The sequence below is a fragment of the Anabrus simplex genome, chromosome 2, assembly GCF_040414725.1.
Source record: "Anabrus simplex isolate iqAnaSimp1 chromosome 2, ASM4041472v1, whole genome shotgun sequence".
Taxonomy (NCBI): Eukaryota; Metazoa; Arthropoda; class Insecta; order Orthoptera; family Tettigoniidae; genus Anabrus; species Anabrus simplex.
The window spans coordinates 457,130,350-457,155,744 of NC_090266.1; the positions used below are offsets into that span (position 1 = coordinate 457,130,350).

Genomic DNA, 25,395 nt, shown 5'->3' on the forward strand with positions numbered 1-25,395 from the left:
ACTTGGTTGAATGAGTCCAGCGTTATGTTTCAGGTGGTATTCACAATCGGTGCGTATGTGACGATATTTATGATACCTGTTTATTATAACTTCCGTAGAAGAATATCGGAGACTTCAGAAAGGTCTTCGTAAACGATGCCGAGGCGAATACGAAATGACATTAAAAAATGCATGACTCAAGAATGGTTGGAACCCTTCCTGCTTCAAGTAACCTATCGAGGTACGTCTTCCATACGTAATTCCGCGAAGCTATTTGCAATGTACAAGCGCCATCCTTGTAACTCTGTATTCACGAGGAGAGCGGAAGTTCCCGCTTCGACAAGTTACTGATGAGTTACAGCCTTATGGTCCCGTTTTATGCCTTTTTTGATCGCTCTAACGGTAGTAATTACATGGCGTAAGCTATCACATCTGCTGTACAGCATTTGCGTGCCACAGATTATAAACTACAGTGCAAAACACGTTTCTATCAATTTCGATGTGATGAGACTGTACAAAATGGTGGTGGATTGACATGTCTGTAATTGGTCTTACCCTATCACGTTTTCTATGATACCACGACCGCCCTTTCTATCAAAAGAAAATGGCCTCTTGGACCAATCAGGTGCGCAATTCTCTACCGACAGCTATAGGTGTGTTTATGGTTTGTACAGTATAGTAACATTTCGTAAAAATTAGTAGAGTATTGGACACAGCTCTACATAAAATGGTACAGTGTTTTTGAGATGGACCTCACTTACTGCCTCTTGTACGATTTTTCCATTGTGCGGAGAAGTCTACATCGGGTTAACTGCACATAACATTGCTGTAAGGTGTTGCGCAAGATGGGACTAAGAGGCATTTACGTCCTAGCTGGTTGCATATATTCGGGAAAAAATAGGGGCAGCTGTACCACCCGGTATATATATATATATATATATATATATATATATAAGAAAACATAAAGGTCCAATAATACTGCCTTGAGGAATTCCCCTCTTAATTATTACAGGGTCAGATAAAGCTTCGCCTACTCTAATTCTCCGAGTTCTATTTTCTAGAAGTATAGCCACCCACTGTCACTTTTTTCTAGTCAAATAGCACTCATTTTTGCCAGGAGTCTTTCATGATCTACCCTCATCAAATGCCTTAGATAGGTCAATCACAATACAGTCCATTTGGCCTCCTGAATCCAGGATATCTGCTATAACTTGCTGAAATCCTACAAGCTGAGCTTCAGTGGAATAACCTTTCCTAAACCCAAACTGCGTACTCTCAAAATAGTTATTAATTTCGCAAACATGTCTAATATAATCAGAAAGAATGCTTTCCCAAAGCTTACATGCAATACATGTCAAACTGACTGGCCTGTAATTTTCAGCTTTATGTCTATCACCCTTTCCTTTATACACAGGGCCTACTATAGCAACTCTCCATTCATTTGGTATAGCTCCTTCAACCAAACAATAATCAAATAAGTATTTCAGATATGGAAGATAGGAAAAACTAGAAAGGTTCCACCTTTTCAATACAAAAATGTTATAGGTTTATTTATAACATGTATTTGCACTTGGGACTAGTTTCGACGCTGTGTTGGCGTCATCATCAGCCAAAAAATACATGTTATAAATAAACCTATAACATTTTTGTATTGAAAAGGTGGAACCTTTCTAGTTTTTCCTATCTTCCATTCTCAGTTCAATACGGACCAAAAATGAAACTCTTATGTTTAAATTATTTCAGATATGGTACTATATTCCAACCCATTGCCTTTAGTATATCCCGAGAAATGTTATCAATTCCAGCTGCTTTTCTAGTTTTCAACTTTTGTATCTTACTGTAAATGTCATTGTTATCATAGGTAAATTTTAATACTTCTTTAGTATTGCTCACATCTCCTATCTGGACATTATCCTTGTAACCAACAATCTGTACATACTGCTTGTAGTGAAGATAAGGTATATTAGGGCCGATGACCTTGATGTTAGGCCCCTTAAAACAACAAGCATCAAGGTATATTAGATAGTATCTTGCCTGTTATATTCATGTTTTTCTTAGTGTGCGGCAATCCTTTCGATACTTAAGGATTTAACCAAATGCGAGGTTTCATTTTTATTAGAGCATAGTAGGATAAAGTAATAGTAAAGAAATAATCTTCTGTCTACGCATTCAACTTTGTTGGTAATCCTTGAGTACGGCAGTTCTTGCGAATTTCAAACTTTGGGCCTAATTGCAATTTTTACTTCTATTTGTGCTTAATAATAACCTATTGTAATTAGGATACATCTGAACGTAGTTTTTAAACTGTTGTAGTGTATTGTAGTGACTTATTAGAAATTAGAGTGGTTATTTCTATTATTTTGAGTCAAAGACAAAGTCACCTCCGTACAGGCCATGAAGGCCCTTGGAGGAGTGGAAGGTAAAGGTTTCCACCATTGTTAACTGTGGCACGTGATGGGGTAGAGTGGTTAGCTCTACGCCCGGCCGCCTTTGCCCCTAGGAATGAACCTGGTACTCATTTTTGGTGTAGGCTGAGAACCTCAGGGCCATATGCACCTCCGGAAGTGGAAATCTCGTTTCTAAAATTTTACGACTTCCTGACGGGGATTCGAACCCACGTCCTTCCGGGCGAACCGAGCACGCCTTTACCGCCTCGGCCAGGCAGCCCCTATTATTTTGAGTAGTCTTGCGAATTTCAAACTTTAATTGTAATTTCCATTTCAGTTAGTGCTTAGTAATAACCTATTGTATTATAATTAGGATACGTCTGAACAGAGTTTAAAATCATTGTAGTGTATTATAGTAGGTATCTTATTATAAATTAGTGTTTTTATTCTATTACTGTGAAATATTTGTGTAGTATAGTATCTATAGTATCTGTTGTATCTGTATTAACTCTCTTACTAGAATTCTGTTGCAGTAATTAGGGTAGACATAAATGCAGTTTAGAACTGTGTAGACCTAATTCTTGTGCATTACTTTTGGTTTTCAGTAATTAACAGCAATTTTCATTCTGTTAGGGTGTTGTAGAAAAAAAATTCGTACAACTAAGTAGTATTGTAGTATATAGTAGTTTATATTAATTACCTTGTCGTCGTGTGATCTTTGTGAATACCAGACAATATTTCTTTCCTTTCATTTTTATAGGCAATATTCCTTTCCATTCATTTTTATTTGCACAGAATAAGATATTTTATTTTTCCTTTTCTTCTCATTATTCCGTAAATAATGGCTATGGAGTGCAAGTGTAGGAACTGTGGGTGTGGCCAGGCATGAAGGAGTATGATGAGGGAGGAGTTGGAGAGTTTGAGGGAGATAATTAGGATTCTCTCAGAAGACAGGAAGGAAAGTAGGCCTCCCTCAAATAATGTACAGGATACAGTACGTGTAACGGAGGGATGGGAAGGAAATGGGGGAATTGTAGAAGACAGGTGGTCTAATGTTTTAAGGGGAAGGAGATTGCAGGCTAAGGGCTCTGTTCGGGATCAGAATTCAGGACAGGTGTCTGCGAGAAATCGGTACGAGTCACTGCAGGTAGAACAACCGAGGGAAGATGAGGAACAGGGAAGTGTTCCTGATATGTGTGGAAATAGGAGGAAGGGAAAATGTAGGAAAGGGAAATGTAGTGTAGTGGAAAGGAAAAGACAGGTGGAACAGGGTCATGGGGTGGAGAAAAGGGAGGAGGAAGTAGCTTCTGCAGCTGTCAGGAAAGATAGGACTGACCAGGAGGGGAGGGGTTCAAATGAGTGGGTAGGGTTGAGGCTCTGGTCATGGGAGATTCCATTGTTAGACATGTGGGGAAAGTGTGTGGAGGAAAGGGAACCAGGGTAGAGTGTTATCCAGGAATCAGGTTGAGGCAGATGTTGAGGAAAGTAGAAGAGAAGGAGGAGGGAAAGGAGAAGGTGGTAGTGTTTCACGTTGTTACTAACAATGTAAGGCAAGCAGGTATAAGCACTAACATAGTTAGGGATGTGTGGGATCTGGTAAATGCAGCATGGATGAAGTTTAAGAAAGCGGAGATTGTTATCAGTGGAATACTGTGTAGGAGGGATACTGACTGGAAGGTGATTAGGGATTTAAATGAGACTATGGAGTGTGTATGTGGGAAACTGGGAGTGAAATTTCTAGATCCTAATGGGTGGGTAGGAGACGGGTATCTGCGCTCAGATGGCCTTCACTTAAACCGCAGTGGTATATATAAGTTCGAGAACTTCTTTAGAAAGATTATAAGCAGGTACATTCAGGGAAACGGGGTGGCCTAGGGAGCGGTGTTAAGTGACAGGGAACTGGAAATCAAGTAGGGATGACATAAAAATGTTAATGCTCAATTGTAGAAGCATTGTAAACAAAGGAATCGAATTAAATAATTTAATAGATATAGTATGAGCCTCCGTGGCTCAGACGGCAGCGCGTCGGCCTCTCACCGCTGGATACCGTGGTTCAAATCCCGGTCACTCCAAGTGAGATTTGTGCTGGACAAAGCGGAGGCGGGACAGGTTTTTCTCCGGGTACTCCGGTTTTCCCTGTCATCTTTCATTCCAGCAACACTCTCCATTCTCATTTCATAGCATCTATCAGTCATTACTAAATCACTTTGGGAGTGGCGACCCCATCGTACTAATAGCCTATATATGATTCATTCATTACATCCCTGACCCGGTCAATGACTGGAACACAGGTTGTAGGTTTTCATTTTCAATAGATATATTAGTAGTAATAGTAGTAGTAGTAGTAGTAGTAGTAGTAGTAGTAGTAGTAGTAGTAGTTTATTGACCCTCACAGGTTTCCATCCAATACATGGTTCAAATTTGGAATAGCCTAAGCCAGTTACAGGATGCAAAAGGACAGTACATTAGAATCTAGTAAACGACATAAAATAAGAAACCAGCAAAATGAAATAAAATAAAAGGCAATCGGACAAATACTCCTTGGACATGCCATGAAGTCCGTCGGATACTCCGGAAATGTGACCCCCAAAGTGAGGGTCACCACAGCAGCCATCCTCAGTCTCTTCATGCCACGTCCAATTTCTCCCCTGAATATTTCTGTTGTCTTCCAGAATATGCTATTTAAATAAAGTATAGTTAAAAGGCATATAATCAGATGGCCCATTGTCAACTCGCTTCTGGAGAGCCGTTAGCCCTGGCAAAAGGCAAACACATAATTAAAAATAAAATTAGAATACCACATATGCAAGCTATAAAAAGAACTACACCTTCCACCTGACCAGCCTCGACGACGCGGCACATTCTATCACAGCTATTGTCATAACTCCTGACCTCGTTACTCTGCTGATCCAGCCCCCACGAACACGTTAACTACCTCCTCGTCAAAACAATGTTGTCATTCTTTGCCAACCAAACCATTAAATTTGCTTAACAACCACACAAATAATATCTCCAACTCCATCTCATAACACACACCACTATTCCTTTCTCATCCCTCTCAACACTTAAATTCTGCCATTACATATACCACCACTTCTCCATTACCTACCAACAACTCCATCTCTTACTCATCACTTATCAGTTCTCATCCCTCTCAACACTTAAATTACTTACAGATAGTCCAATACACTCCAGATATCACCATCAACTTCACTATACAAATACCATCTTCATCCCTTACTCATACATTACAATTACAGCATCAGCAATAAATAAGCACACTTCATTACCTACCAAAAACTACCACCATCACCGTAACAGTTCTCTTACTTCTTGCTAACTTTATTAGCGTTTTTATTTTTTGTAGCAGTACCCTCATTATTTCCTCCTGTTTCCCACATGTCTCTTAGGCTTCTACTTCTTAAATTTCTGCTCCACCCTGCGTTCCAGCTCTGCTCTACTCTCCTCCAGGTTGCCTCCGAGCATTCCTTTTCCCTCTGAGCCGCCATTTCTTCACTGTTTCCACTCTGCTGACTTCCTTTGACTCTAGCTGTGTCTGTGACCCTACGCCTACCTTCTTTCGCCCCATTATCATCTGCTCCTTCTTTATCAGTGTTTATGACCGCATTTTCACTTGGCACCTCTCCCTGTCTCTCTTCGCACAGCACATTGTTTCTTTCAGTATTAACATTACTACATTCCCCCTCTTCTCTCATATCACTATCTTTCACTTGCCTATCTTCCCCACTAATCGCTACAGTTCTCTGTTTCTTCGTCTTGTTTTATCTTCATTTCTAGGTCCATCAATCTATTCACAGACCACATTCTACTCCAGTTGTTGCTTGACACCACTAGTTCTTGTCCTCTGATAGTTGCTCTCAGCCCTTGATGTTTAGCTCGTATCATGTGTTTTCTAAGTAGTCTTTCGTTCCTGATCGCCTCCATTCCCACGTCCCTTTTGATCCATATTTTTTCCCTCAGCATGTTACTCGCATTGCCAAACACAATATCAGCCATCAGCGTAGAAAACAGTTGTACTTTGATAGGCTTGTTGCCTCTAATTCTTCCCACTCTCTGGACATCGTCTATGTCCACTTCACTAAAATCAACTTTCATTTCCCCCCGAATTAAGTCTACTACTTTATAGGTTGTAAGCAATTTGTCCTCTCTCATCTCCTCAGGCACACCATATATAAACAGGCACATCTTCCTGCGATATAAAGTGTTGGCTCCCACATCTGCTTTCAGTTTCAGCGTCTCCTCTTCTAATCGTCCTATTTTCTCCCTTAATGCTACAACTTCTTCGGCATTTTTCCTCACTTGAGATGTTGTGTCGTCTGCTCTTTCTCGGAACCATCCCTTCATTTTTTCAAACTCCCTCGTTTGTTCTTGAATCATATTTTTGAGTTGCTCAAAGGGGCAGACTTCTACAACCACTTCTTTTACAACTCTTCTGATTGCTTCCATGTCTTCCCAGCTCATATTTCCACTAGATGTCTGGCCTGGGTTCAGCTCGACCCCTCCAATCCATAGCAATATTATAATCACCGCCGCTGATAGAATTAATTCTCCTTTAATTTCCATTTCCATTTTACACCTTCCTGATTTCACTTCTTTCTTCCCTGCCATCCTCCTATACCTCCATACCAGTCATTGTCGGTAAACTCCTCGTACCTTCCTGCACTCCCTTCTCGCACTCCAGGGACCCTCCACTCAATACGTCTGCACTCATCAGTGGCTTAGGCTGTACTGCGATTTAATATATATGTAATACCAGATATTGTAATAGGAGTTGAATCATGGCTGAGAAATAATAACATAATGGATGCAAAAAAATGCGCATGGAACAGGAGTGTGTATCGCAGAGATACGATAGGAATGGTAGGAGTGGGAGTATTCATTCTGGTGAAAGAAGAATTTGTAAGCTACGAAAAAGTTAAGGATGAAAAACATGAAATTCTGGGTATAAGGTTCATCTCTAAATAGGCAACTTGATGTCCTTGGAGTGTACAGACCGGGAAAGGGTAGCGCTGACGCTGATTCAGAATTATTATTTTGATAAGATAATCAGCTATGTGGGAAACGATAAGGAAAGGAACGTGATTGTAGCGGGTGATCTCAATTTACCAAATGTCAATTGGGAAGGTAATGCGAACGACAGGAAGCATGAACAACAAATGGCAAATAAGTTAATTTGGGAAGGGCACCTGATTCAGAAAGTGATGGAACCAACTAGAGGGAAGAATATTTTGGATGTGGTGCTGATAAAACCAGATGAGCTCTATAGAGAGACCGAAGTAATAGATGGTATTAGTGATCATGAAGCTGTTTTTGTTGTAGTTAAAAATAAATGCGAAAGAAAGAAAGAAAGAAAGAAAGAAAGAAAGGCATTAAAATTAGGACTATTAGGCAGTACCATATGGCTGATAAAACAGGTATGAGGGAGTTAAAAAAAAGTAACTATGATCGCTGGAAAATGGTAAATAAAAATGTAAACAGACTCTGGGATGGGTTTAAAGCAATTGTTGAGGAATGTGAAAATAGGTTTGTACCTTTAAAGGTGGTAAGGAATGGTAAAGATCCACTATATTATAACAGAGAAGTAAAGAGACTAAAAAGGTGCAGACTGGAAAGAAATAGAGTTAGAAATAGTTATGGAAGTAAGGAGAAATTGAAGGAACTTACTAGGAAATTGAATCTAGCAAAGAAGTCAGTTAAGTATGAACAGTTAAGAAGAAGCCTTCAAGCAGACCTGTGAGGTATGATGATCCAATGATATAAGCCTGCAAGAGGAGAAAAGTATGAATGGGAACTATGAACATTTTATCACTGACCGGAAAGACAGAAGAACTTTTAGACATGATGGACAGGAGAAAAATATCACTACTGGGACTTAGCAAAACAAAATGGAAAGGGAAAGAGAAGTAGAACTCGTCGGGAAGGATACAAACTGCACTGGAGTGGACAGGCTAAGAAGGCCAAGAATGGTGTTGGATTTTTAATCGGTAAAGATACTGAAACTATAGCTTCCTTTTAGAATGACGGAATCATAAAACTATCTGTGCCATTGGAGACCACTAAATACACAAGTCAATACAAGTGTATGCCCCACAGGCGGGCTGCAGTAAAGAATACACGGAGAAACTTTATCACAACCTGGAAGATATAATTAATGAGGAATATGATGATGATATTATTATTATTATTATTATTATTATTATTATTATTAGAAACCTGAATGTAAAAGTGAGAGTAGACAAATGTAGCCGCAAGATCATCAATGGGCCCACACAGCATTGTAAGAAGAAACCCAGAAGGAGAACAACTGTTAAGAGTTATATAAAGGAAATAATCTTATTATTAACCCTTTGGCTTACCTAACCGTCGAATCAACAGGGTGCGCTACCTTGGACCAGACTTACGTAGCCAACAAATCTACGGGGCAATGCAGTTCCCTGTGTTATCGACGAAACAGTGAAGTAATGATTATCAATTCAACAGATCACATTAAAATGCTTCTTTATATTACAAGGAAGTCTCTTATTGCTGTATTTAAAACATTATCTTTCAGTGAATAACCACTGCATTTGAAGATAGCTGAACAGCTGTTGTTGCGATTATTTTATTCGGTCAGTAAAGATGAGCGTGCACGAAGCTATAACCAACCAGGAAGTTCTGGATATCTTACTAGATAGTGATTGTGATGAAGATTATGATATATCTGAAAGTTCTTCTAGTGAATGTAGTGATGACACCTTATCTGTGCTTAGTGAAGTTAGAGATAATGATACAAGTGATGAGACAGACTCAAATATTGTGACTGTAGATGTTCCCGCCTACCGCAACAAAAAAACAGAAAGTAGAAGAGCGGAAGTAGAAACCTACATGTCCATTACAAGAAATTCCTACAAAAATGCAATTTATGGGAATTCCTGTGGTAAGTCCTATTTTTCAAAACATTGAACTTACGGCTAAAAACATTCTAGTTCAATTTCTCACGGATGACTTTTGGCAAAGCGTGTGTGATAAGACAAACTGATAAGCATTACTATTGAGTTTATTTCCTACAGTATAAATTTTTGCTGTAATGTAGCAAATTTCATTGAAATAGTTATTTGTACTGAGTTATTTTCTATAGTGTATTTTTCGCTGTAATGTAGCTAATTTCACTGAAATAGTTACTTGTACTGTGTTGGCTTTTTGAGAACAAGGCGGCTGCTGCCTGGCTCGTGACCTGAAGATTACGGGAGGACAGCAACTGCAGTTTTGGTTTTTTGTTAGGTGTTACCACTCACAACAGCTCCCTAATTGTCTTCACGACGCATGGTTAAGGCCGTTCCAAGATTCCATGTATTTCTAAACTATTGCGAAAGCTACGTGGACTCAGGATATCTTATTCATAAGTTAGAAGTAACAGACATGAAAGTAGCGAGAATGATTGCTGGTACAAACAGGTGGGAACAATGGCAAGAGGTTACTCAGAATGAGGAGATAAAGGCCAAGTTAGGAATTAACTCTATGGACGAAGCTGTACGCATATACCAGCTTCGGTGGTGGGGTCATGTGAGGCGAATGGAGGAGGATAGGTTACCTACGAGAATAATGGACTCTGTTATGGAGGGTAAGAAAAGTAGAGGGAGACCAAGACAACGATGGTTAGACTTGGTTTCTAATGATTTAAAGATAAGAGGTATAGAACTAAACGAGGCCACAGCACCAGTTGCAAATGGAGGATTGTGGTGACATTTAGTAAATTCACAGAGGCTTGCAGACTGAATGCTGAAAGGCATAACGGTCTATAATGATGATGTAAGGGTGTATTCTGCCCGAAGGCAGGTCCGAAAACCTCCGCAGAGGTGTGCGTGAGCCTGAGTTTACGTACTGTAGGGTGGCCAGTTCCTTTACACTCCTCCATTCTCTTACCCCCACCAACAGCACGTGGCAACCCATTCAAATCTTGACCACGCCCAATGTTGCTTAACTTCGGAGATCTCACGGGATCCAGTGTTTCAACACAGCAACGGCCATTGATGATGTATGTAAAAAAAAAAAAAAAAAAAAAAAAAACCACAAAGTAACACCCGTATAGTTGGGATGGCAGATTTCAGGATACTGATAGACTACGTCTTCACAAACAAGGAAGGAGGCAGATATATTGACATCAAGGTCATCCAAAGTGAAAGCATGGACAGTGACCACAGACTGCTGGTTGTGAACCTTAATCACATGACCAGCAAAACTCAGAAGAATATCAAGAAACATCTAGGGCAGGGCCTCTCAAACGCCCAAAATCTCACGCGTGCAGAGCGAGGCGCAAGAGCTCCGTGCACTGTGCATCGGTGCCGCTCGGTATAGCTCAGATTAACGCTTCGTCTCTGGGCTACTCGGCTAAGCTCGGCTCTACTCGGCTATACTCGGCTCAACTCAGCCCGGATCTGGAGCGCTACGGCGCAAGTGGGGCAGAGGGAGACAGGCGGAGCGAGAGAGGCGTGAGGAAAGAGAGAGTAAGCGCTATTGCTCAAAATCGAGGAGTGGGGGATCTGCACTCTGGTCAACCAAGCCAAGTCGTCTTTTGCACCGTGCACAGTGCATGCACCACGCGCATGCACCCTGAGAGGCCCTGATCTAGGGTCAAGATGTAGAAATTGGAAGTAGTACAGGAAAAATACAAGATAAGAATGCAACAAAGTCTGCTTAAGGGTGAAGTTACTAACGTAGAGGGACAGCGGAAGGAAGACTTTCAAAGAAAATATTTGTGGAAGTTAAAAACCTATGTGGAGTTAAAAGGATAAGGAGACTAAGAAGGAGGTGCAGACTGGAAAGAGAGAGAGTTAGAAATGGCTGTGGAAGTAAGGAGAAATTGAAGGAACTTACTAGGAAATTGAATCTAGCAAACAAGTCAGCTTAGGATATCATGATGGCAAGCATAATTGGCAGCCATACAAATTTTAGTGAAAAATGGAAGGGTATGTATAGGTACTTTAAGGCAGAAACAGATTCCAAGAAGGATATTCCAGGAATCATTAATGAACAAGGGAAGTGTGTATGCGAGGATCTTCACAAGGCAGAAGTATTCAGTCAGCAGTATGTAAAGACTGTTGGTTACAAGGATAATGTCCCGATAGAGGAGGTGACTAATGCTAAAGAAGTATTAAAATTTACCTATGGAAACTACATTTACAATCAGATACAAAAGTTGAAAACTAGAAAAGCGACTGGAATTGATAAGATTTCTGGGGATATACTAAAGACAATGGGTTGGGTTATAGTACCATATCTGAAGTACTTATTTGATTACTGGTTGGATGAAGGAGCTATACCAAGTGAATGGAGAGTTGTTATTGTAGTCCCTGTGTATAAAGGAAAGAGTGATAGACATAATCCACAGCTTGTTTCCAGTCATCTGACCGGGTCACGAAGGAACGAATGAAGCCCCATCTAGCGGCGAGGATATGAATTGTGCCGGCTACCGAAAGCTGGCGCACTCCTCTGGGGCAATGATTAATGAATGATAGATGAAATTAACCGGTCGATGGTCACTTCGTCTCTCTAGATTTAAGTTTTCCTTCAAATTTGTACCTAGCTATCAAAACTTGGATGCGGATGCTCTGTCTCGTCTTTTTGAGCAAATTTTATCTCAAGTATTAGATCAGCCCACCTGAAATCGAGCTTGCAATCTCTTCTCTAATTGACTTCCCATTACCCTTTGATTCATGTTATCAACACCAATCTACAGATTCTTACTGTAATTAAATTCATACTGTTCTTTCTACCCTGAACTATGTCCGACTCATTGGCTGAATGGTCAGCGTACTGGCCTTCGGTTCAGAAGGACCCGGGTTCGATTCCCGGCCAGGTCAGGGAGTTTAACCTACATTGGTTAACTCCAATGGCTCGGGGGCTGGGTGTTTGTGCTGTCCCCAACATTCCTGCAACTCACACACCACACATAACACTATCCTCCACCACAATAACACGTAGTTACCTACACATGGCAGATGCCGCCCACCTTCATCGGAGGGTCTGCCTTACAAGGGCTGCACTCTGCTAGAAATAGCCACACAAAATTATTATTATTATCCTGAACTATACTGGACCGTTTCGCATCTTCAATAATTTACTGGTATTTAAGCCTACTTCTAAATCTACCACTAAGGTTGTTCTTACGTTCCATGCTTTTTCAGTACCATCATGGTTCTCCTACTGGAGGACATTTTGGAAGAGCCAAGACTTATTCTCGATTATCCTCTCAATTTGTTTGGCCTAATATGCACAAAGATATCCTTGATTGGGTGAAATATTGTGCATTATGCCAGAAACAAACTCCCAAACACACCACCTTTCAGCTCTCATTCTGCCTCACATTCTACCTACCCTGCTGAAAAATTCTACATCAATGTAGTCATCTTAGATTCTGAATTACTTGCTTTTGCATTAGCACTCAATTCCACTGTAAATAACTCCACTATGTTTTCTCCTGCAAAATTAATTTTTCGTAGAGATTTACGAACTCCTTTAGATCTAACATGGGACTTGCCTTCTTTACTAGATTCTTTACCTAATGAAGTTTCTAAAGCAAGCTGGAAAAAGGCATTGAACAAATTACATCAGGAACAGAACAAATTACATCAGGCACAGGGGGTTCATTGACGGATTCACAACCGTGGGTGTCGTCCTTCAAAATTTAAGGTCCCTGATAAAGTATTGTTAAGGAACTATCCACAAAGTTATGCTCTTGATAATATATCAGCAAAACTTTGTCCTCGTTGGACAGGTCCCTTTTCAATAATTCAATTCTCAACCACTGTGTTTTATTACAGGATGTCACTGATCCTTCTATTATTAAAAAAGCCCATGTTTCTCAGTTAAAACAGTACACTCAATAACTATTATATTTACCCTCTTTTGCTCTACCCTCTCTGAACCTCCAACCACACGAGTCAACTGGAATCTCCCATAGGTGAAAAAAAAATGAAATCCTTTCCAATGTGAATGGGATATTTTTTGTTTCCCTTCCTAGACCATATTTATGTTTACTTATTGTGTTTTTAGCTTAGTGTTGTATCCACAAATTTTATTCCTCCCTACTCTGGACCAGTCCCTCCTTCCCCTCCCCATTTTCTTTTTTCTCTATTTATGTAACTATACACAGTTTCTTGGCGAGTCTGCTTTTGTTCCAGCCCTCCTTCTCTGCTCCTGTACATATTGTTTCCTCTTCGTCAGTTTCCTACAAGAAGGCACCTCTCGTCGGATCTGCACTGCCTCTTCGCTTCCGGAATCCTTTGGATTCCCACCCAAGTTAGGGGAATATGTAACGAGCACTCGCCTATTTGACTTTGTACGGCCTGTTGTTGCTCCGCACATCGCTTGACTCACTCAACATGCTGCTACATACTGAACTGGTATTTACTACTGCCCATGGCTTACGTCACTCGCCACATTACTGTGTGTTGTTTCTTGAAGTTTATTGTCCTTCAAGAACCTTCTTTTGCCCTATAAATTCTTCCCAAGATCGCTCAGTCTTCAGTCCACCACTGACACCGAGTGAAGTTGGAGGGTCGTCTTACCTGCTCCCAGTTTCTTCACTGGGAAATTCTGCTACTGCTTCAACAATATTGGGTGAGCAACAGTCACTTATGATTTTGTCATTTTGCCCCCCTGATTTTATTATCCCGGCGTAGTTCTGCGCTATGTTCCTTTTTCTTTTACGAGCATATTATGTACAAGTATTTAACTTCAGTATGTCTCTTGACTAGTTAAACAAAACTATGAAATTGTATCTTCGGTTGAGGTTTGAGTTGTGAAAAGTGGGCCTGGACTTCAGTTTAAATGAATCATTCAGCAAGTGAACTTTTGAAAACTGTGGCACTTCATCTGGTTATTTACAAAAGATTCCCAGTGTTGTGATTCCGCCCCTTCCTTTTCCGACCTTCCCTGTTGAAGATTTACTCACTTAATTCTTCTGAAACTGTGTTTCCTTTTTTTTTTGGTAGGCTGACTTGGAAAGTCATAAGATCTTTTTTATTGTTATTTAAAAAAACCTTTTGTAAGTGGTCTAGGACTCTGTACATAAAATCTTGTTGTAACTACGCCTTTTTTTAAATCAAAGTTCATCCTTCGTAATGACGTCATTTCCATTGAAATCTTATTGTACCTTAGTTCTGAAATTCATACGATGCCGAGTTCAGTTTTAATTGTGTTTTAGTAGAAAGAATACACAATTTTTTTAAAATATCACACTTATTCTTTCTTGTACCATCCACACATACCTAGTGTTCCCAGCCTGCGTCCAATTCAATTGTTGTTTGTTATTCCTTTGATTGCTCCCAGTTGGCTACACGTAAAATCTGTTACGAATTAGTACACGAGCGATACAGACCAATATCCATCGCCAAAACACGGCATCTGGTAGTGGTATTACCATTTGCACTTAGCTCAGAATTCCAAAGTACTTTACACATTAATAAACACACATATATGAACAAACAATATCCAATACAGAAAGCCTCCAAGCTTCCACATTTAGCATATGAAATAAACTAAGCCTGAAATAAATGTAATAATATACATTTTTTAGGGTTATGATATTTGTATTATCACACTGCTAACAGTGTAACAACTAGAGCTGCCCTCTCTGGTGTCCCCAAGTTCACTTGGAAAAAGCCACTTTCATAATCTTTTTTTTTTTTTTTTTTTTTGCTAGTAGTTGCTTTACGTCGCACCGACTCAGATAGGTCTTATGGCGACGATGGGGCAGGATAGGGCTAGGAGTGGGAAGGAATCGGCCGTGGCCTTAATTAAGGTACAGCCCCACCATTTGCCTGGTGTAAAAATGGGAAACCACGGAAAACCACTTTCAGGGCTGCTGATAGTGGGGTTCGAACCTACTACCTCCCGAATACTGGATACTGGCCGCAATTAAGCGACTGCAGCTATCGAGCTCGGTCTTTCATAATCTACAATATTGGAATGTTATAACAAATTCTCTTTAACTTCAAAACTTTTCTCAGAAACCACTTCTGGTTACTTCACATATTCTCTGAAGGGCCAAACCTTTTGTCTCTCAGAAATCCGTTAGAGAGTATATAAACTACTACTTCTCTAAAAAGAATATTCTTTTTGGTTCCTGCAGGCCCTCTCTTAGGGTTGAGCATAGTTGCACAGTTTGACAATTCCTCATTATCAGATGAAAGAAGTATTCTTACTACAGAATTCTTCAGGCTCTCATAAAAGTCACATTGGGAAATAGCTGGACTGGATCAGTACCTTTTTGTCTGTTGTGAATATCAGTACCACAGATTATGGCATTTGGCAATTTTAGGGGTCTATTTCAATGCAGATCCGAGAGTAGTTTTTCTTGTTCAAACACTTCACCTAAATGCAGAATTTTGTTGTGAGCAGTAAACACGTCAATAATTCTTTTTTGTCAATTCCACGTAATCCTTTAAGAGCATCAACCATCAACTCACCGAAATTTACTGAAGTTATTATCCAATAAACTTTTTCACCCCATACATTTATTCCAGTGGATGTCCCTGACATACTGGTAGCATTGTGGGTAACTCAAGACTACCCATCCAGCTGATAACATTCTTCCAATCTTTAGAAGCTTGTCTTAAAACAAAAGTACACACACATATCTGCAACTCTCCTGCATTCTTTGGAGATGCATGGTAGACAACATCTAGTCTATCAATTAAACGTCTGAATCAATTCACAGCTATTACTTTGACACCATTATGAAAATGTCTATAGATGGTTTTAGTACTGTGAAGGTCAGTATGTTTGGCTCCAGTAAGTGCAGTTTGTTGAGGACACAACACTGCTTGACAAATTGGGAACATATCAAAGATGGCGTCCGGGAGTCATCGTGTGTCGGTATCGTTCCGTGTCTTTTGTCTATTAGTAGTGTTCAAATGTAGTATCACGTCCGTTCGAGTTTGCCCCTGGGACGAGAATGTGCTAGATTTCTACAAGAAATATGAAAACCGTTGGGAAAACACTCTTGTGAATGGTTCGGAGCTTCGTATTTCGGCCCACTTGCTGGCTTTAAATGGAACTACGTATCTGGTAATGTCACAACCATTGTCTGCGAGAAAACAACAGATGAACTCTAGCCCAAAGATATCTGGTTCAGCAATTTGTGTGCTTCTATTGGCTTTGTCCGGCGACATACAGCTGAACCCAGGACCCCAGCATGACGGCAGTATGAATTTCTTCTACCAAAATGTAGGGAGCATGTGTAATTCTTTGACAGACTTTAACCTTGCTTTCAGTGATGCCAGCAAAGATTGTATTTGTATAGTAGAAAGTAGGTTAAATGATTCTGTTGGAGATAATGAACTGCTGTCTACTGATTACTGTGTGTTTCGTCACGACAGACATCAGGTCCATCGTAGCAAAGTGAAAGGGGGAGGGATTATGATTGCTGTGAAATCTGCTCCAAGGCCAGTTTCCCGGCCAGAGCTGGCGGGAGACTGGGAGTGTCTCGTGGTCAAGGCCACCCCAACATCAGAAAGGTCTGCGTTTTTAGTGTGCTGCTACCTGCCACCGGATGAAGTGACAGCTAGGATGAGTAATCTTCGAGCAACACTGGCCAACGTCACAGCTGTTTTAAACCCGCAGGATACCCTTGTAGTTTGCGGAGACTTTACATCAGGCATTTGGCTTGGAATCCTGGTCCCGTTATAAAACAGAGATGTGTGGAAGTCTTCTTACTTCTTGAAATTGTCAGTGAATTCGGACTCAAGCAAATGTGTCACTTCCCAACAAGAAACGAGAACTTTCTGGACCTTGTTCTAATCTCGGATCAATACTGTGGATACTTGGACTGCTTTGAGACGGAAAAGGTAATTACATCCGACCATCGAGCTGTAGAATTCACTCTATCTTTACGACGAGTTATGTGCCCCGTACCGCAGAGGAAGTTTATGTTCGCATGGACTAAGGCCGATTTTCCTCAAATGAGAGATCTCCTTTCGTTGTGTCCCTGGAATTTAATCAAGGCCTCCCCTCTGTTGATGAGGCATTAACCCTTTTCTACGACTTCCTTTGCACTGTAATAGAAGACACTGTACCGTCCCGGATAGTTAGCACGTGGAAGTACCCATCCTGGTACGACTCTGAGGTAATAGATAAATTAAAAGAAAAGGAGAGGGCAAGAAGGAAGTTTAAAAAAAAAAAGGGCCATAGTAGTGATTATGTGCAATTTTTGACCAAACACGGTGAATTTAAGTGTCTTCAGCTCAAAAAACTACAGAAATTATATAACTTTGATGGAATCGAAATTAGCTGCCAACCCCAAGTGTTTCTGGAATTTTGTATAAACAACAAACGGAGGTCATCTCGCCTGCCATCTACTATGCTTCAGGACGGGAAAGAATTAAAGGACAAGAGGAGCATCTCTGACAGTTTTGCAGATACCTTTGAAAAGTATCACTCTCCTGCCACAGAGTGTAATCCATCCACTTCGTCCGTGTGTGATATAGTCCTAACTTCAATAGTGACCTCTCCAGCAGAGGTATCTTCAATTCTTGCATCTTTGGATACCTCCAAATCATGTGGTCCAGATGATGTACCTGCAATAGTATTGAAAGAATGTGCATCTGAGCTAGGTAGGCCACTTAGTTCATAATAAATATGTCATTCTCGTCAGGGTATTTTCCGTATGAGTGGAAGAACGGTTACGTCATACCAGTGTTCAAGAAAGGAGACAAAATGGTGTTTGATAACTATAGACCTGTTGTGTTATTGTCCCCGATTTCAAAGGTGACAGAGAAGATCGTATATAAGAGATGGTACAGTTCAGTTTCACAGTATATTAATAGAGCGCAGCATGGCTTTGTACAGAAACGCTCTACCATGTCCAATATGGCGGTGTATATCAATTTCATTTCAGAATCTCTGGATAGGAGGCAACAAGTGGATGTTGTTTACACGGACTTCTCCAAAGCCTTTGATTCAGTTCAACATGATGCTCTACTCATCAAATTGTCAGCGTATGGGATAGGAGGAAGTGCTTTGGAGTGCATTACAAGTTATCTCACTAATAGGGTTTGCGTAGTAAAAGCTGATGGTATTATGTCAAAGCAATACCACCCTACTTCAGGTGACCCCCCAAGGCTCTCTACTGGGCCCTCTTTTCTTTGTCATATTTATAAATGATATAACATCAGTTATACAACACAGTAATTGCCTTTTCTATACTGACGATCTTAAGATCATTAAGGTGGTCTATAGCGAGTTGGAATGTAAGTTGCTACAGTCTGACTTAAACCTCCTAAGTAACTGGTGTAAAAAGTGGCTGCTTGGTTTGAATACTTCAAAGTGCAATGTAATTACATTTTCATGTAAGTTAGAACCAGTAAATTAACCTTACCATTTATGCAATTTCCAAATATCTTGTGTGAATGAAATAAATGATCTTGGTGTGACACTTTCAAATTGCTATGGTCTTTCCTTCGAGAAACATTTAGACAAAATTTCTAGGAAAGTGTTTAAATTACTTGGCTTTCTGAAAAGAAACTGTGCCGAATTTGTTTCTCCTAGAACTCTAATAACGTTGTTTTGCACTGTAATCAGGCCATCGTTAGAATACTGTTGCGAGGTGTGGCTACCTTCTCAGCAGTATTTAATACAAAACTTGGAAAGAGTCCAAATTAGGTTCATGAAATGGATCAGCTACAAGGGTTTGGGTATTTCTCTCTCTTTGTCCGATTAAGGGTATTTTTGTGAGACTATGAGCACGAGGACATTGCACTCACGCCACAGATATCCCAATGACCTCTTTCTTTATAAGTGTGTGACGAATAGAGTGAAGTGCTCAACATTACTGGAGCTGATTCCATTAAATGTTCCTCGTCGCAATACCAGGCAAAGGTATATTTTTCATCTGCCTAAAGTGAGAACTGTAGCTCGGGCTAACTCGTGGCTTGTGATGGCACTAACATCACTGAATGAGTTGGGTGAATCAGTGGACCTTTTTCACTCACCCCCATCTAAAATCAGAACATGCCCTAATGACCTCATGAATGTAAGATATGTAAATATGTAAAGGTTCCTTGATATAGTTTAATAATGTCAATTATTTAAGGTTTTAATTATTTATTTTATTTTTTATTTATTTATTTATTTTATTTTTTATTTATTTATTTAAGGTGTCGTAAATATGCATATATAAAGGTCTCTAGATTTAGTTTGAACTTGGTTATTGTTTTACGAAATTAGTCTTATTTATATAAGGTGTATCATCTTTAATTGGGAAAATAACCTGTTGATGATAAATAAATCTATTCTATTAACTAACTAATGGATTGTTCTGAAGGAGGATGAAAATAAGATCAGTTGATATTCCGAAGTTCCTCTCTAGAAGACCAGATGTCCAATTACTTTCCAATACAATGAAAACAATGCTGTAAGATTAATGTCCCCTTAACTGATCTAGTTTTACAAGATATTGATATTCCAGAATCTTGCATTGAAAAGGAATTGTCTAACCTGCCACTAAATCTACTTACATGGGTCTGTTGTATTTGAGCACTCTTAAACGCCAACTGACTGCACCATTATTCCATTCCACAGCCCTTAATGACAGTTAAGAATAAAATATGAACTCTAATTATGAAAATGGCAAATGCATCAGAAGAGGGAGCCATAGAAAGCCGAGACTAGGACAAACATGAAAATACAAAAGGATGACGATGCTGAAGCCTGCCTTCCAGATGAATGTGGGAAGCAAGAAACAAGTTGGTTTGGGGCTAAGAAGAGATCACTGTAGAAGAACTGGAATTGATGAGAGAGCCTACTTATTTGAAGACGACAGTATGAATATGTGGTGATTGTTGTTGTCTTTTTGCGTTTTTATGTTTGTCATTTTTTCTTTCTATTGCTCCGTCTTCTAATGCTGACATGTCATTGTGCTTATCCTATTATGTGTTCCTATTCACAGTGTTATCTTACAATCTGTGACTTAATTCAAGACTTGTTCTTTTCTATTTCTTATTTTGACCAGGTGGGTTCCTCTTCTAGTGTGTTTGTCCTGCATTCCTAATCTTTTACTGCCTGCATTTATCTTTATCTCTCTTCCCTTCTCTTGTTTATATTTGGTATTCTTCTTATCCTATACTTCCCAAATCAAGACTGATGATCTGTCAAGACACCCAGTGTGTTGAATTGTCTAACCTGCCACTAAATCTACTTACATGGGTCTGTTGTATTTAAGCACTCTTAAATGCCAACTGACTGCACCATTATTCCATTCCACAGCCCTTAATGACAGTTAAGAATAAACTGGGAAGCAAAAATGAGGTCATCGAAGGCTGAAAAGATAGATGTACAAGAACTGGGACTGGTGAAGAGACAGCATATCTATTTGAAGATGCCAGTATGTAGACTTGGAGCTTGTCCCTTTGCATTTTCATGTTTGTCTTCAACTCCACTTTCTATCGCTACCCACTTGTGATGCTGATCTGTCACTGTATTTATTCTGTGTTCCTATTCATGTTAGTACAGTATCTTGCAATTTATTACCCAAGAATACATACATACATGCACTATTCAACAACGATTCAGTAGTATATTAAAATGTCCTTAACAAAGGATATCATTCATATACCCTTTAGGAAAGATCATGCAAACTTGTAATTAGTTTATCTGCAAATCTACAATTAATCATAAAGACACAGTTACAACAGTAAAATTAACAACTCACCTCCTTTGCCACCCAAAGCTCGGAAGATGACATGCACAGGCGCATAGCCAATACATCCATTACCCTCCAGAAGGTGGCCATTCTGGACTAAATAGAAGTCCTTGAAGTCCCTCTGAAAATCATAAGATTAACATTAACCCAGCAACAGTCCATTTTTGCCTTTGGTACATTTTAATGTGGCTGTGGTGGGTCACCATGAACCACAAATTTGCTTTATATCTTGTATTTTATAAAAACTCTTCTACCATATCAATTAACAGTGCTGTTATAGGAAAATGCCTGTATCTTTATTTTAATCTTTATAATACAGTTACAAATTTATTACTGAAAATTACACAAATTACACGTGTTTCAAAAATTTTCCATATTTTTAAGAAATTGAAAAAGCACAGAAATATTACACTGGAATGGTTTTTAGCATAATGTAGACAGTATTTAAGTTCGTTTTCAAATGGACATCATACTAAAATTTTCAATGTTACCCCACACATGAACTTTTGCTGTACAGGAAATCAGAGAAAATTAACTAAAGTTGCCATTGATGCTTTCATGGCTCGTACTTATAGACATGATATAGGCTTATGCTGTGTCAAGCAAATAAGGTGAAATTCTTTACGTTTCACAGAAAACTTTGCTTCTTGTTTAAGAAGTCTTTCTCATGGACAGTCAATATTTTCTTCTGATGACGCAGAATACAGTTCTCTGCAAAACGTAAAGAATTTCACCTGATTTTCTTGACATGGCATAAGCCCAAAAGTCAATATCATGTCTATAAATTAAGTTAATTAATTTCAAAATCATGTGATGTTTATACAAAAAAATGGAGATGACAGACAAGTTTACACTAATCCAGCTTCCTAATGTAATAAATCACTAATTTAGGCAGTTTACAGGTAGTCCAATACCCATCCGATATGGATGACCTACCTGTTTCATTGGCAGACACAAGCTTCAGGTTGATTTTGTTCAGGAATAAGCATAGGCTGCTCATCCACTCATATTTATAAACTTGTGTAATTTTCGTGTGTTTTAACTTAACCAGAGAATGATCGCGGTGCGTCACTATGACCCGCATGCTTATATTTCCATTAGCCCCACCACCACGAATGGTGACACTGCAGTCTACCCCTCCCCCCCCCCCCCCACTATCATTACCTTTGTAACTCCCATCCCTCTACACCAGGGCCTCTCAGGGTGCATGCGCTTGGTGCATGCACTGTGCACGGTGTAAAAGACGACTTTGCTTGGTTGACCAGAGTGCAGACCCCCACTCTTCGATTTGGAGCAATAGCGCTTACTCTCTCTTTCTTCAAGCCTGTCTTGCTCGCTCCCCGTCTCCCTCTTCCACACTTGCTCTGTAGCGCTCCAAATCCGAGCTGAGTTGGGCCGAGTAGAGCCGAGCTTTGCCGAGTAGCCCAGAGACGAAGCGTTGGTCTGAGACAAGCCGAGCGCGACCGATGCACAGTGCACGGAGCTCTTGCGCCTCGATTTGCACGCGTGAGATTTTGGGCGTTTGCTAGGCCCTGCTCTACACAATGCAGTAGTCGCCAATCAATTCGAACTTACGAGTTGTCAAGGAAAGTTGCTTGTGGGTCATCACGACCGTTTTCATATGAGTTAATTTTTCTCAGTTTCTCTCTGTAGAAACTTATTCTGTGGGAAGAAAATCCACCAGATGGCCCACAACAGCATTCTTTTGACTTATTTATGTTGCAACTATAAGTATGTTAGTTGGCTATGCTTGGAATAACAAAGACAAGCATCTTATAAGGAGGCAGTTCCTGAAACAACTTGCCACAGAACAGGCCCTTCCTTACATGAGGTCTCGTTTGCAGCCTGAAATCTTATCGTAAGCTACCATCAGAAATAATGCACATCCTGATGGAAGAGTATCCAATCCCTGAAGAACCTCAAACAGAAACTAGAGATGTGACTGTGCTCCCAGAACTGGGAACAAATGTTACCAAACCTGTGCGATCTGCAAGAAGTAAGCGTTTGGAAACCACAAGAAACTTGTTTTTGCTATTTGTTTTATGTCGCACCGACACAGATAGGTCTTATCTAAAGTTATAAACTTCATGGCCGTTCCGTATTGAGCCGACAATCACAAAAGTAATTTAATATAATGGAATCCACCCTTTCAATACACAACTGTTGTACATAGATTATGTTACGACATATTAATTATAATGGTAACGGTTTCGACACATTAAATTACTTTTGTGATACGTCTTATGGCGAAGGGTAACATTTTCAAAAAGAGGAAAAATAAATGCATGAACTGCAGCAGCTAGATGGAAAATTACTTCTTGAGAAAGAAGACAAAACAGAAAGATGGCACTAACATTCAGCAACTGTATCAAGGGAAAGAAGTCGCTGATAATGTAATGGAAATACAGGGACAATGATAAACAATACCCGCATTTAAAAAAAAAAAAAGAGGCTGTTTCATGTAGGATAAAAATATTGAGGCAATTATGGTTTTAAACTGAAGAGGAAATATGTTTTTATTTTATATTTTATATACCTTAATAAATTTCTATATCCTTTGTCTGAGATGAGTCACGTATGTTCTCACCATAAACAATGTTCTTAATGTATCGTCAGTAGTAGGAGTCCATTGGAGTGAGATTGGGGCTTCAAGGCGGCCAGGGAATAAGGCCACCACTACCCATCTAACCATTTGGAAACTGAGCATTCAGTGTGTTGCATACATATACTTGGAAAGGTGGCATTGCCCCATCTTCCATGAAAACAACATGGACACTGGTATCTTGTTCGATTTGTTGTATCTGAGGGAAAACTATTGCCTTGGGCATTAATGTCCCCTGTAATTGTTCTCTCAATGAAAACAGAAGGGGCTAACAGCTTGGTCACACAAGAAACTACATGAAATATTCAGTTTTGGAGAATCACGAATGTATTCGTGTACAGCATTTGGATTGCCAAATTCTACAATTATGACTGTTAACACACCCTTGGTATAGAATGTTCTCTCATCTGTAAACAGCATTCGGCTTAAAAAATGATCATCACTGTCAATTCCCAGTAGCACAGGAACTGCAGAACCAGAATGTTTTACGCAGTCGTTTGGTTTAATTTGATGCTGAAGTTTCATTTTGTAGGCATATGGTCATAAACATTTGTGCAGAACATTTTGGATAGTAGTCTTAGGTATTCCTAATTGCAAACTGTCACAAAATACGTTTCTTGGTACTTTTAATACACGACAAGTGAATATGCTCAACATTATCCTCTGATGTTCCTGGCCGGCCTGGTAATTTTCCTTTGGTTACAATTCCTGTTTAAATTGATAGTGGTGAGCAGATTATCTGATTTTGAAACTGTAGCCTTGGCAGGTTTGTACACCTCAAATTCATCAAGTTGCCTATTGTCTTTAGAGATGAGTCTTACACCTAGAATTTCATATTTCTCATCCTTTAACTTTTTCGTGGTTGAAAAATTCTTCTTTCACCAGTATAAATACTCCCACTCTTATCGTTCCTAACCTGTCTCTATGATAAATACTCCAGTTCCGAGAGAAAATTACCGCATCCAAAACAACCCTTCTCAACCATGATTCAATTCCTATTACAATATCTGGTAAATATATATCTAAGTAACCTCATGCTTTAATCTGTACTGAAAGTCTGTTTAATTAGAGTAAACAATGTTTTATTATTATTATTATTATTAATCGATACGGCCACCTGTGGGCCACGTTTACACAATCTTCCTTCTGTCACCAGACTGATACCCTTCTCTTTACACTCTCACCAAAGATTCTTGAGTCTTTGACTTCTTGCTCGTTCTTCCACAGATGATGTTCCGTGGCTTCGCATGTTGCTCTTCAGACGCATCCCTCAATCCCGCAACCTTCTTCCTAAATGATGTCCTTTCTTTTATATCCTCCTCCTCGATACCTATTTCTGCCAAGTCATTGTGCATGTGTGTAAGCCATCCCAGTTGTTTTTTCCACCTTTCCTGCAGAAGAAGTATCCTGTTGGCCAATCTCTCAGGGTTCATTCTTTTGATATGTCCATAAAACATCAGTCTCCTTTTTCTCATCACAGTCGTGATTCTTTCTACTGTCTTGTAGAGCTCCAAATTCGATCTTAACCGGAATGTGTTTGGGTCACTCGTCGACTTTCTAGGGCCTAAGATTTTTCGCAAGTATCTTCTTTCTCTTTTTTCAAGGACTGGGTCAGACATCCTCGTCAAGGTTTCTGCTCCATAAAGGCACTCTGTTCTAACCACTGTGCAGTAATGTTTTAACTTGGCCTGAATTGAGAGAGACTTGGACTTATAGGTGTCATGACA

At 39.7% G+C, this 25,395-nt stretch overlaps 1 protein-coding gene across 2 annotated transcripts in view; it reads right to left on the reverse strand.

Annotated features, from left to right (window-relative positions):
* The window catches only part of LOC136864186 (splicing regulator SDE2), a 148,799-nt gene that overhangs the window by 66,792 nt on the left and 56,612 nt on the right, over positions 1 to 25,395 (reverse strand). For both annotated transcript variants that reach the window (XM_067140848.2, XM_067140844.2), the window contains one exon: positions 21,076 to 21,187. In XM_067140848.2, the coding sequence (XP_066996949.2) occupies positions 21,076 to 21,187 (112 nt within the window). The remainder of the gene's footprint in view (positions 1 to 21,075; positions 21,188 to 25,395) is intronic.